The sequence below is a fragment of the Natrix helvetica genome (assembly GCF_964273705.1).
Source record: "Natrix helvetica genome assembly, chromosome: 1".
Taxonomy (NCBI): Eukaryota; Metazoa; Chordata; class Lepidosauria; order Squamata; family Natricidae; genus Natrix; species Natrix helvetica.
The window spans coordinates 69,552,851-69,566,493 of record NC_138548.1 but is presented as its reverse complement, the minus strand read 5'-3'; the positions used below and the strand labels follow the sequence as shown (position 1 = coordinate 69,566,493).

General features: G+C 41.8%; 1 protein-coding gene across 2 annotated transcripts in view; it reads left to right on the top strand.

Moving 5' to 3' along the window:
• The window catches only part of BMF (Bcl2 modifying factor), a 62,191-nt gene extending 51,864 nt beyond the window's left edge, over positions 1-10,327 (top strand). For both annotated transcript variants that reach the window (XM_081939908.1, XM_081939907.1), the window contains exon 4: positions 9,508-10,327. In XM_081939908.1, the coding sequence (XP_081796034.1) occupies positions 9,508-9,609 (102 nt within the window). In that variant the 3' untranslated portion in view covers positions 9,610-10,327. The remainder of the gene's footprint in view (positions 1-9,507) is intronic.
• The last annotated feature ends 3,316 nt before the right edge of the window (positions 10,328-13,643 follow it).

Below are 13,643 nucleotides of genomic sequence, written 5' to 3'. Positions count from 1 at the left end.
ATATTAATTCAGTATTAGTGAATTCAGTAATTAATGAGCCTGGTGGCGCAGTGGTTAGAGTACAGTACTGCAGGCTACTTCTGCTGCCTGCTGGCTGCCTGCAATTTGGCAGTTCAAATCTCACCAGGCTCAAGGTTGACTCAGCCTTCCATCCTTCAGAAATGGGTAAAATGAGAACCCAAATTGTTGGGGCAATATGCTTACTTTGTAAACCGCTTTGAGAGGGCTGTAAAGCACTGTAAAGCGGTATATAAGTCTAAATGCTATTGCTATTAATATTAGATTCTTAACTATTGATTAACATGAATTCCCTCTATAAGTATAATCTTTATTGTCATTGTACTTAAATACAACGATATTGGTTTTACTCTACATTAAAAACTCTTATTTGAGGCCCACACTCTTGCACAGACACACAAAAACTCAATTGTGCACATATATATTTTCCTCCTTTCAACAGAAATAGTTAAGGCTGAGGAAACAATGGCAGGATGAAGATAAGGGGAGGGAGGGGAAGGGCCAGTGCACTGGGGAGAAAAGAGGGGGAATTGAAAGAAACTAAAGGGAAGTAGCTGAACAATACAATACAATAGCAGAGTTGGAAGGGACCTTGGAGGTCTTCTAGTCCAACCCCCTGCCTAGGCAGGAAACCCTATATTGTTTCAAACAAATGGCTATCCAACATCTTCTTAAAGACTTCCAGTGTTGGGGCATTCACAACTTCTGGAGGCAAGCTGTTCCACTGATTAATTGTTCTAACTGTCAGGAAATTTCTCCTCAGTTCTAAGTTGCTTCTCTCCTTGATTAGTTTCCACCCATTGCTTCTTGTTCTACCCTCAGGTGCCTTGGAGAATAGTTTGACTCCCTCTTCTTTGTGGCAACCCCTGAGATATTGGAACAATGCTATCATGTCTCCCCTAGTCCTTCTTTCTATTAAACTAGACATACCCAGTTCCTGCAACTGTTCTTCATTTGTTTTAGTCTCCAGTCCCCTAATCATCTTTGTTGCTCTTCTCTGCACTCTTTCTAGAGTCTCCACATCTTTTCTACATCGTGGAGACCAGAACTGAATGCAGTATTCCAAGTGTGGCCTTACCAAGGCATTATAAAGTGGTATTAAGACTTCACGTGATCTTGATTCTATCCCTCTGTTTATGCAGCCTAGAACTGTGTTGGCTTTTTTGGCAGCTGCTGCACACTGCTGGCTCATATTTAAATGATTGTCCACTAGGACTCCAAGATCCCTTTCAGAGTTACTACTATTGAGCAAGATACCACCTATGCTGTACCTGTGCATTTTGTATTTCTTGCCTAAATGTAGAACCTTACTCTTTTCACCATTGAATTTCATTTTATTAGATAGTGCCCAATGTTCAAGTTTGTCAAGATCCTTCTGTATCTTAAGCTTATCTTCTGGAGTGTTGGCTATTCCTGCCAGCTTGGTGTCATCTGCAAATTTGATGAGTTCCCCATTTATTCCTTCATCCAAATCACTGATGAAGATGTTGAAGAGTACTGGGCCCAAAACAGAGCCTTGGGGTACTCCACTGCATACTTCCCTCCATGTAGATGCAGTTCCATTGAGGACTACACGTTGAGTGCGGTTGGTCAGCCAGCTACTAATCCATCTGGTGGTGATGCTGTCTAACCCACATTCTTCTACTTTATCTAGTAGTAGGTTATGGTATACCTTATCAAATGCCTTACTGAAGTCCAAGTAAACTATATCAACAGCATTCCTCTGGTCCACTAATTTTGTCACATTGTCAAAGAATGCAATAAGATTAGTCTGGCATGATCTGTTTTTAACAAACCCATGTTGGCTTTTGGCTATTACTTTGTTTGCTTCTAGGTGTTTGCTAATTCATTGCTTGATTATCTTTTCCAGAATCTTTCCTGGTATTGAGGTCAGGCTGATAGGTCTGTAGTTTCCTGGATCTGTTTTTTCCCCCTTTTTTGAAGATGGGAACCACATCAGCTCTTTTCCAGTCCTCTGGCAGTTCCCCGGTGCTCCAGGATCTCTGAAAGATATAGTTCAGTGGTTCTGAGATCTCGTCTGCCAGTTCCTTCAGAACCCTGGGGGGGTAATCCATCTGGTCCTGGTGATTTGAACTCGTTTAGGGTAGACAGATGCTCACTTACCATTTTCTTCCCTATTTCAACTTGTGTTCCTAATCTGATTTTTGTGGTGCTGTTTTTGATAGGTTGGACTGTTTTATCTCTTTGTGTAAAGACAGATGCAAAACATGAGTTAAATAGTTCTGCTTTCTCCCTGTTGCTTGTCACCGTCTTGCCACTTTCTCCCAGCAATGGACCAATTGTTTCCTTAACTCTTTTCTTGTTTTTAACATGTTGGAAAAAGCTTTTTTTTTGTTATTTTTTACTTTTGTGGCAAGCCTTTCTTCATGGGAAGGGTAAGTGTGGGAACAGGGAAGGATAAGTGTTAATATTGGTAAATATTGTAATGTTCAAAATTTTGGGAAGAAAATCTGAAAGAATTTGCAAGACATCAAGCTTAAAGGACACAACCCATTTTGATTTTAAGAAAAAAAAATCTCATCTTCATCTCTTGTGCTTTACTGAGGAAGAAGCGAGATTTTACAGCTTTAAGTAAAGATTTTTAAAACCTTATTTAAAACATGGGTATAAGTACTTTCATAAGGTAGGATAATTATCAATGCAAATAAAAAACACAAAACAAAACATGAATGCTTAAAATCAGAGAGTGAGTTACTATATTGAAAACAGAAGTGAAATAGATAAAAAGCAGCTACCGTAGATGGAAAGGGATTATGTGAATATACTTGCACTTTCCAGAACATTACTTTTCTGTTTCAAAGTTACTGTATATGTGATTAGAGAAAAAGTGTTATGAGAGGATTTGAAGGCCTGCAAAATTGTCCTGGGTGTCATCACAACATGGCCAGAATCAAGATCTGCCTGGTTAAAAAAGGCATTTGGATGTGTTTGACTCTCAAGTTCGTAGCAAAACAGGGAAAATGCAAAACAGCATTCGTAGCAAAACAGGGAAAACTGATGATGCTCAGAGTTATATTCCAACCCCAGCTCAGAAATACTTAGGCTAAAATATCTTAGATATCCAAACCAGACACGCCAAAAACATACACACAGAGATTTAGTTCCTTAAACCTATCAAGTAATGGTCAACTTCTTTTCTTTCTTTTTTTCCAATTAAAAAAAAAAGCACAAAAAATTTAACTGGCTAGTTGTGCTTACAATAAGCATGTAACATTTCCAGATCAGAGGTGGGATTTACTTCTCTTCCCTACCGGTTTGCAAATGTGAACGTGCTCACTCTGGATTCGCTCACACACACCTCATCTGCACATGTACACTGCCTTCTGTGCATGTGCAGTGCTCGCACATTACACATCAGGGCAGATGGGTGGAGCCTCCTGCAGCTGCTACTACTGGTTCACTCAAACAGGAGAGATGCGGCTGAATACCACCTCTGTTCCAGATGTTCTCTTTGCATCTGTTCCATCCAAGAATGGTCTCTGGACCAGAGAGGAATCATGCAGTTAATAATTTACCGGTAGATGGATGGGAGAGTTTCCCTGGGTGTTTCAGAACATAGCTGTGAATGCTGAGCTTCTAAGGAGCCAAACAGAATTGCCAGGCAGTGTTGAGTCTACCATAATTCCCTCCTTGGAGATGCTTTTGGTAGAAGAAAGCCATTGCCAATCCTGCCTGAGATTCCCAGGGCTCATGGTCAGTAGCAAAACTATCTGATAGGTTGTAGGCAGTGGTGGGTTCTGAGCCCATTGCAACTGGTACAGTACAACAGGGCCGGGCGTCCACCACATGCACACACACAGCATGTGTGCAGCACACGCATGCGTACTTAGCGCCCGCAATGCTCCAGCTGCTCGGCGGAGCATCGCGCAGGCGCTGTACACTCCATGCCTGTAAGCACCGATCAGCTCAAATACAGGTAAGGAGGGCAGGCGGGCGAGTGGGCCCTCCGAAGCACCGTAGTGGAATGGTACCCGGTGCTCCCAGCAGGCTCCGGTACGCCTGTACCGGGGCGTACTGGTCGTATCCCATCACCGGTTGCAAGCATTAAAAAAAAAAGAGTTATTGTTTTCCATAAAGTCTTCCCTTTGGCATATGGTGGCATTCCCTGAGCCAATAAAATATGATTACTTTCTCGCTGTCCTCCTATTCATGTCCTTTTTCTGAGAATAAGCATGGATTCACCTGCATCAGAGGATCCTGTAAACACATTCCACAATTTAAACCAGAGTTTCTCAATCTTGACAACTTTAAGACACAGAAGCCTAGGAGTTGAAGTCCGCATGTCTTAAAGATACAAAAGTTGGGAAACCCTGATTTAAACGATTTTTTTTTTAAAAAACCACCAATTTCTTCCACTTGCAGTTTTAACTTGAGATGCTGTGGCTTGCAATAATTGCACTGGATTCTTGTACTTCCTTTTTTTCTGTTTTTGCAAGTGGAAACGGGAACTAAAGTCGAGATGCTGTGAACCTGGGAAAATGTGGTGGGAGGGGCTGAACACAGCAGTTACCTCTTCCAAAGCAAAGTCAATCTGTCTTGTCATTGCACTCTCTTGCTATCAGGTGTGACGGGGAACTAAGCAAGTACTAGGAGCACTTTTCACTAAATATTTCTTCAAACAGCTCAGAGAGTCTCCATCGTATAGATTCTGCACAAATGTCTTTTTTGGCTAATGAAGCTAGGCTTCTTCCCCTTTGGTTCTTCCTGATTCGCACGACATTGCCCTGGAAGGGTTAGTGGCATCCTTCCCAAAATAATTATCGGGTATCACATAAAGAACCAAGTAATGGTTTTTGTGTAACACATGAATTTTCAGCCTCTTAAAAGGAATTCTCACTTTTCCTTCCATGTTGGCTTTGGAAGATTAAAAATTGAAGATGCATTAGCATAATGGCAAGTTTTCATCTGTGCTACTAAATCAATATTCTTGTCCGTACATGTTTTAATAACAAGACTGGAGAATTATAAGGTTAGCCTAGTCATTTTCCAGATACTTAAAGGCCACTATGGGGACTTTTCCTTCCCTTTATTCCACCCATTGGTTACCAGATTCTTTTGCCATCTGGAACATATTCGTTCATCTGTTACTCTGAGGAATGTGAGTGATTTCTTTGCTTTAGCTAACATTTAATCTGTTCTGTGGCAGCAGAGTATGCCTACTCCATATACCGGACAGGCAGGCAAAACTACTTTTCAAATTATGCAGCTGTGAGTGTTACATTTTGTGTCATATAGCATACTTATTTGCTTGCATTCTGTTGTTGCAGTGCTCTTGATTTTCTGCTCTGTCCCTGAGAGTTTCATTTTGTGCCACTGCAATTAATACTATAGGATGAGACCTGACTCTAGTGTCCTTTAGAAACTTGGCTACCAGTTTCCAGGTAAAAATAATGTGGTTTGTGAAAAGCAAAAAGGAGCCAAAGAAATGTTTGATATCCACTCAGGGGATACAAATTCATCTTTTTGAAATATGTAATTTATCACACCAGATATTTAAGTTGGCATTAAAGTGATGGAATTAAACTGTTTTAGATTTCTATAAATAAAAGAGTCACTTTTCAGAGTGAGTTGGGTAGCACATAAATAAATAAAATATTTTGAAAACAACCTAGTAGGTGTTTCATATAGATTACCATTCATTTTGAACATCTCAAATAAAAATAATTGGTCAATATCCTTGCGGATGGTTGAATTATCATCAGTATGCTGATGATATTCATTGTACATTTCTATCCCAAGATGACCAGGTGATGCTGTCCAGCTGATGCTGTCAGCACTTGGAGGCTATAAGCATTTGGGTGATGATGAATTGGCTTCAATTCAACCTAGAAAGGCAGAGGGGTTCTGGCTCTTTGATCCTCTTGGTTCCGGTGAAGTATCACCTTTGACTCTTGCTGGTACACAATTTGGATATGTTCCTGGACTTGGGATTCTAGTCAAGGGGCACCTGGAAGCTATGGCCCACATGGTCTTTGCACAGCTTCATCTTGTGCACCAATTGCGCCCATTCCTGGACAGGAAGGCCTTGTTCACAGTCATTCATACTTTGGTCCCTTCCTGGTTTCATTACTGCAACACATTCTACTTAGGGATGCTCTTAAAAGACCACACAAATTACAACTAGTGCAGAATGTGGTGGCCCATATAGTTCTGGATGCTTCACAATTAACCCATGTTGGGTTTCAGCAGTGGGTTTCATATTTTATTATCACTGGTTTGCCCCGCGTGCGCCCGCTCGCTTTGCAGACACTCATGCCTCTTCCGCACATGCACCCAGCCTTCTGCGCATGCACTTTGCTCATGCACCTTCCGTGCATGCACCCAGCCTCAAAAATGTGCCTCAATAGGACATCATAGAGCTCACCCACCCACCCACCATTTCCACTACTGGCTCAGGCGAATCGGTCCAAACTGGCTGAATACCACCTCTGCATGTCACCCTGTTGCTGGAGAAAACTGCTCTGTTGTCCATTTTCTTGACTGATGTTATTCAAGGTGCTGGTGACCATTTTTAAAGACCTAAATGGCCCAGGGCCAGATCATCTGTGAGATCACCTCTCCTTGAGAGTATCTGCCCATTCCACTAGGTGTGATAGGATGGATGTTCTCAGATCCCAACCCTCAAATGTTACCATCTAGTGGGACCTAGGCAATATGCTTTCTAAGTAGCCTGTGTCTGTCCTTTAAATACACCACTGAGGTCTGGCAGGCTCCTAGCCTTCCAAAAGTGGGACAGCCTGGTTTTCTCACAAGTATAAGTCTGGAGCCCAGAAAGACTTGTTTGTTTGTGGATTTGTGGGGATGTACAGAAGTTGGGCATACTGGGAGTTTTCCATACAGGTAGACTTCCCTTACTAATTTGTTCAATAACCATTTGAAGTTAATGACAATGCTGAAAAAATAATATTATAACTAATGACCTCGTTGGCAAGCTTAGCAGCGATCCTCAGTCACATGAGTATCATTATAGTCCATACTCAATGTAGTGTTGTTGTATTTTCCTCAGCTGCCTTGCTGAGCAGAGAGATTGGAGAGGAAGAGATTAAAGAGAATAAGCAGGCGCACAGTGAGGAATATACCAGGCTGTGTGAGTAGCAAGCTTAGACTATGGGTACCAACACATTGCTCTCAATGAATTTTCCTCATCGTCTGCCTTCTTACTCTCTTTTAATTCCTTTTTTTCCCAATGAATGTAAATGCAAACATTAATTCCCTTCCTGCTAATTATTTCAGCACCCAGCACTGGAGTGAGCATACCAAAGGGTAGGGGAGTGGGGAAAAGAAAAGCACTATCATCTGATTACCCACTTAGCAGCCACTTAGCTGGAGCACAGTGGCTCAAGTGGTTGGAACCCTGGGCAGGAGATTAGCAAGCCTGTGTTTGAGACCTGAGAGCAGGCAGTGAGGAGAGGTTGAGCCCTTGTCCTTCATTCCAGCTCTTGCCGGGGACATGAAAGGAACTCTCAACTGGATGTCCCCAGGACATCAGTGATGTCACTGGCTAATCCTTTCAATCTGGAAGCACCTTGGTGCTTCTGACTCAAGTGCCAAACAATTTAGCTTAATGACAGAATGTCTGGTCCCAATTATGGTCACTAAAATGAGGAACACCTGTATTGATTTTTAGTTTTCTAAGGTTTGTGAGCTGTCAGGGTTATGTTGATGGTATCAGCTGCTATTAGATTATTAGGAAAGATGGCACTACGGGACAGTCCTGGAATAAAAAATATATATTACTGATTCTGTGGGCATGGCTTGGTGGGCGTGGCATGGCATGGCTTGGTGGGTGTGGCTTGGTGGGCGTGGCAGGGAAAAGATACTGCAAAATCCCCATTCCCTCCCGATCTACTGGGATTCGGGAGGCAGAGAATAGATGGGAGCGGGGCCAGTCTGAGGTGGTATTTACACAAGTAAATACCACCTCCGATCTACTCAAAATTTCCACTACTGGTTCTCCAGAACTGGTCAGAACCTGTTGAATGCCACCTCTGCAATGGGATGAAAATACACTGAGGTCTGGCTTCTGCTTGAGGTAGACTCCGTGGCTCATGAAGACAAAACAATTCTGGAATTGCCAGAGGATTATTATAAAGGATCATTTCTCTACATCCCTGCAGCATTCCAAAACACAAGGCACAACACAAGGTGTAATCTTGCAAAACAAAGTTCATGGCTTCCATTCTTCTTCCACAAATAGATCCATTGGTGGAGGAGACTATAATCTAGCAGGGCTCTTGCTAATGAAGGCCAAGTGGCCTTTAAATATCAATTCCTAGATCGTCCTTTCTCCAGCAGCTCTTCTGAGCCCCTTTCCATTCTCTGCTGGAGGGCTGCCAATTTTCTGGAGCAATTTTTTTTGGGGGGGGAGGGGAGGTCATTAAAGGGAAGGTAGGAGAAAATGACCTCTTTGACATAATGTGCATGGGGCTCTGCTTGCTGGATCTCTAGATCTAGCTCGTCGTATCAATGATGCCTCTGTCTTTTGACAAAAGGCCTGCATCATACAAAGCCTGGATTGTGCCACTTGATGAAAGCTAAGCTCTCGCTAGCCCTAGCTCAAGGTAGCAGAGTTAAGAGTTTGAACCCTCCCCGCCCCCAGTCAAGCTTTAAAATGTGTTGCTTGATCATGGGGACCTGAAATAACCCCTAAGTGGGGGGGGGGGGTTGGTTGGGTTTTGTTTTCAAGTGTGTTCTTGCTTAAGGTTTAATTGGCTCCAGTCAGTAGGAAAGGGCTCCAAGACTGATTATTTATGGCTTACTGTCAAAAGGAGCTATTAAAAAAGGGCAGTATTATCTTGGAGATGTTGGGAAGCAAAGTGGGGGGGAGTGTGTGTGTGTGTGTGTGTGTGTGTATAGGAGTGTGTTTCCTTGTACTGGATAAAATCAGTTTTGCTGTCTCAGCAGTGTGGTTTAAATTGAAGATTAACCCTTTGACCTTCACAGTGTCAAATCACTTACAGATGGATCACCAGCTACACTTCTCTTCTCCCCCCCTCCCTTCCCCCCCTCCTGTGTTTGCTGGAAGGGGGAGGCACTCTCCTTTAGGAAAAAAAAGTGGGGGGGGGCGAAGTTGTTTGTTCTTGCAGCTGGGCTATGAGACACTCAGAAGCCAATCTGATTAAAAACAGCACTTGGCAAAACTCTGCAGAATCCTGCAAAAAAAAAAAGGGGGGGGAGGGAGGGATTAATCCTTTTGTGCACAATACATAAAGGGTCTGCTTCTTTCTTTCATAATATTGGAGCAACAATTATTCCTGGAGAAACTACTACTAGTCACACACACATACCCTGGGGCCAATGCATTTACCTCCTTAATATGTGTAGTATTGCTGGATTAAAAAGTGCCTGTTCTTAAAAAATATAAGTATAAGTTTTTATTGGGACAGGTTAAGCTTTTGAATGGTGGCTTTAACATTTTATGTGAATAATCTTGTTGAGATCCCTTCCCCCCCCCTCCCCTTTTTACAGCACCAGCAGAACAGAAATCAGGTCTGGTGGCAGATCCTTCTCTTCCTCCATAACTTGGCCGTGAACGTGGAAGCCAACAGACAACGTGTGGGTCAGAGGTGAGACCTGCCCTGCCTCTTCCAGGTTCCATCCAGTCTGCTGGGAGCACCAAACAAACCCAGGTTATAAATGCATGTGCCACTGGACAGATGAGAGGCTCCTGTGGACCCCACGAGGGTGCTAGTTGTTGTACAAAAGACTCGCCTTCTGACTCCCTTGTCTTCTGTAGTGGGGAGCTTTGGTCCAACACTGTTGAAGAAAGATCTTCCCAAATTGTCTGGCTTATAATCAAGGTCCAAGGAGGAGCTGATGTAAGGAAGCTTTGGAAGAGTTGGTGATGGACTGTTGGTGATATTCTAGGATCGAGGTTTAGGGCAATTACCAGATTCCTGATAAGTAAACTTCGAAGAAACTCTGTTAACAAGCAACTGTGAACCAGCATATAGAATATGTACAACGGAATCCTAACATTTTAAATACTGGAGATACTGGTGTAAACAAGGAGTGAGTCTTGAATAATAACACCCAATCATTACTCTAAGGAACATATAGGCCCCCCTCCTGTCTTTTAACTCAAGTCAGAAAAATGCAGTTAACTTCCTTATCAAATGTACCTTTACTACTCTAAAGCTGTAATCCTTATAGTAATAAAATGAGCCATTATCCAACCAATAGGATTTCTTAGCTTTCCTTCCCTAAGGAGAGAAGAAAGGTTTGTCCTCGGAGAGAGAAATCCAGCCTCACAAGGACCTTACCTAAAGCTACAAACTTGCTGCAGTTGGTACTATGAAGGTCAGGGTGGGGGGGTTGCTAGTAGAAACCCTGTTTTCTACTGTCCTCATATGCTAACTTGCCTCTAAAGTGGGTAGGATCATGGCAGCCTGGAGCTTGTACCATCCTTTTCCTTCCCATTGGAATCATTGGGCAGGACAAGGAAAGGAAAATTATCTTTTTTGGGGGGGATCCAGTTGGCGTAAGCTACTAAAATTACAGAAGAACTCATTCAGCTATCTGGGTTTCTCTCTTTTCTAAGTCCAAACATCGAACACAATTCGTTTAACTTAGCAGAGAAAAGTGCCTTAATTTTACATTAAACTCTCATTATGATTATACTCCGTATCAGAGATGGAACCACAAACTACTGAACCTATAATATTACCTATTTTTCTTTAGCCATTTAAAAAAAATGGAAGTAAAGTTTTTATTGGGAAAAAAAGAAAATCACATACATTGCAGGAAAGAAGGGGAATGCTTTTTATTGCCCGGCCATAGGTACAGGGGCATCAATGCAAAAGATTTTGAAAGGGGTTTTGCACTCCAGTTTCAGGCTTCTGGAGTTTTCAAAGATTTGGCTATATTATTGCAAGAGACATACCTTCCAAAGTGTTCACCTGAAGACATTTGCTATTCTGAACTACGTAGTAATACTTCCCCACTATCTTAAGAGGCAATATTCCTAGGTGTTTTTAAGATTTAGAGTCAGCGGTTGCACAGTTTGATTAATGTTAAGTGCATTTGCGGTTTCGCCCTCATGGCTTTCGCATGTTGTGCAGATCTAGCCAATATGTTTAGTTTGTGCTTCGTTGTATTTTGAGGACTAAGAAAATGGACTAACACAGGAATGCAGTTGGGTGAGTGTGTGTTTAGTACTTCTTCCCAAAATAGGTGTAATGAGAGCATCTCTAACATTATGGCCTTTTTATATATTGATTTTAAGAAAATAAAAACAACATGAATTAACAATATCCGTATCATTTAAATATTTCCCAATGTGAAGGAACAAATAGTTCAGACAAAGTTCTATTCCAAAGTTTCTAATACTTACATTTTTCATTTCATATTTTCGGAGAGGGATTTTAAGAGTTTAGCAAGCAGCTTTGTCTCAGACTTTTGCGTCTCTGTGCTAGATTTCCTTCCAGCTTTGCCACTGTGCCTTCACTAAGAGAGTTTGCCCCATCTGGCCTAATTATGGAACTGTAGGCTATATTTCAGCATTTATGTAGTGAGTTGAAAACTTGCTGCTCCAAATCCTGGACTGAATCCAACTTCTGATCTCTACAAAAAGAACAGATTTCTTCTATAGTACGATCTGGTCTAATGGAGCATTCCTGCTGGTAGAATGAATAGGTGATTTCTGATTCCTCTAAAAAAATCTCTTCTGGAAAATTGTGGAGCTCTAGGACAGTGAGGAAGGTGATGTGAAACAGAACTCCCTAATAAGAACTCTGCTTAGGGAGGTCTTGCGGGATCCAGAAGGAATCTATCTATCCCAAATCTATCTCCCCGAGAGCTTATAATTTGAAGATGTGAAAATGGATCACCTGGGACAGGCTTCCACAAGTCAGGTATCATTTAGGTATGCTGAACATTTAGTTCACTAATTCTCAACCAGCAAGAGGGCACTAGGTTGAGAAAAGGTGACTTAAATGAAGTGGCTCCAAGAATCAAGAGTTTCTGAGCCAAGCCTGCAATCCCAACCATATCAATATGTTCCCATGCCACACCTTCCTTTAATTGACTCAGACAAATAACGTTGCTGACCATTACTTCATCGTGGCATATAAAGATGGAAGATTGTCTCCTTGGACTTTTTTAAATGGGCCAGATTCATTTTTGATAACCTCTTTAGATGCTACTCCTCCTCCTGATCGGTATAGGTATTGGCCCTTCTGCCGTGAGAGCAGATGCAATAGATTGCCTTGTTTGACACATGACCTACTTACCCATCATCAGTTTGGACACAGGGCAGACATCTGAAGCACAAAGCTTTATTGTATTATTCTCTGCAGTGGACTAAGCAGTAACTAAGGGATGGAGAAGTAGGGCATGTTAGCACATGGATGTTGCCTTCTATACAATTCTTTTTGTGTGAAGACTAGAAATCCCAATTGGGACCTTTTAAGAGTTTTACATTGTGTCTTCTTTAACCTAATACATCAGAATTATTATTGTTGAACAGTGGTTCCCTCCTCCCCACTATTACCAATGATTACTGTCTGTTTATACTAAAAAGTTATAATAATAATAAATGTGTATCTATTTAAGTGTATAATCAAGAACAGAACCTGTAACGGGGCTGAACTGGTTATAAGGCATAATAGCTTCATCCCACCAGACATAATTAATGTGTTCTATTTTTGGAGGAGGACCTGGGAAGCCTATTTGGATTTTAGATTTTTCATATTGCGTAGAACCAGAACAACCTGCTTAACATCTAGTAATAGAAAATGAGCGTGTAATTTTTACTTACCTCCTCTGGCTTCTTCTGACCATTTGGTGTCCTTATCTCGTGCATTCTAACTGGACTACCACCTTGATTTAATGAGACACTTCTCAATGAATTCTGTGAATCTTCTTAATAATACAACCTGATGTTGCTTATGACTCCCATGTTTTTGGAACTCTAATTTTTGAATGGATAGATAGATAAAATCAGGGCTGGCTTAGGACATCTAAACTTCTTCTAAAAGAACACTTCCATATTCTAAAGTTCCACAATTAGGGAGCCCCTAATTAAGGAGGGGCTCTTCTCTCATGATCATTTAATTCAAAGGAAGCAAGAGTCCTTGGCTTGGGGTGGAGGTTGCTTTGTGCCGCTAGTTTACAGTTGTCTTTTCTCTTTAGTGGCTCTTTAGCAACCGAACGAAAGTCTTCACCATGGTAGAAAGACCATGGGAGAGCTCCAAATAACCTGCAACATTATCTGAAGCTCTACTACCTCAGTAAAATGTTGCAAATGAGGCAGAGCAATTTACAGCAAAAGCTTCCATTGAGAAAGGAAATTTCTTTTTACTATCTCTTTCTCCTCAATTCAGATGGTTCTTTGTTAATCCTTTTTAAATCAAACTTTCCTTGGCTGCATTCTCTCCAGTAATAGTGCTTTTGCTGCAGTTCTTGGAAACTGAGACAGCAATCATAACAAACTGTACTGCCTGAGGTGTCTTCCAGCTGCCAAAAAAGCCAGGCCAAGGTGGGGAGAGAATAGGGGAATGGTCTTCAGATAAAGACCCCGAGGATAAAGGCCCTGGGGACACTGGCTGATTGTCCTGCATTGGGCTTTTGTTGTGCAACGTCTGTGTCTATATACGTAGCTGCTG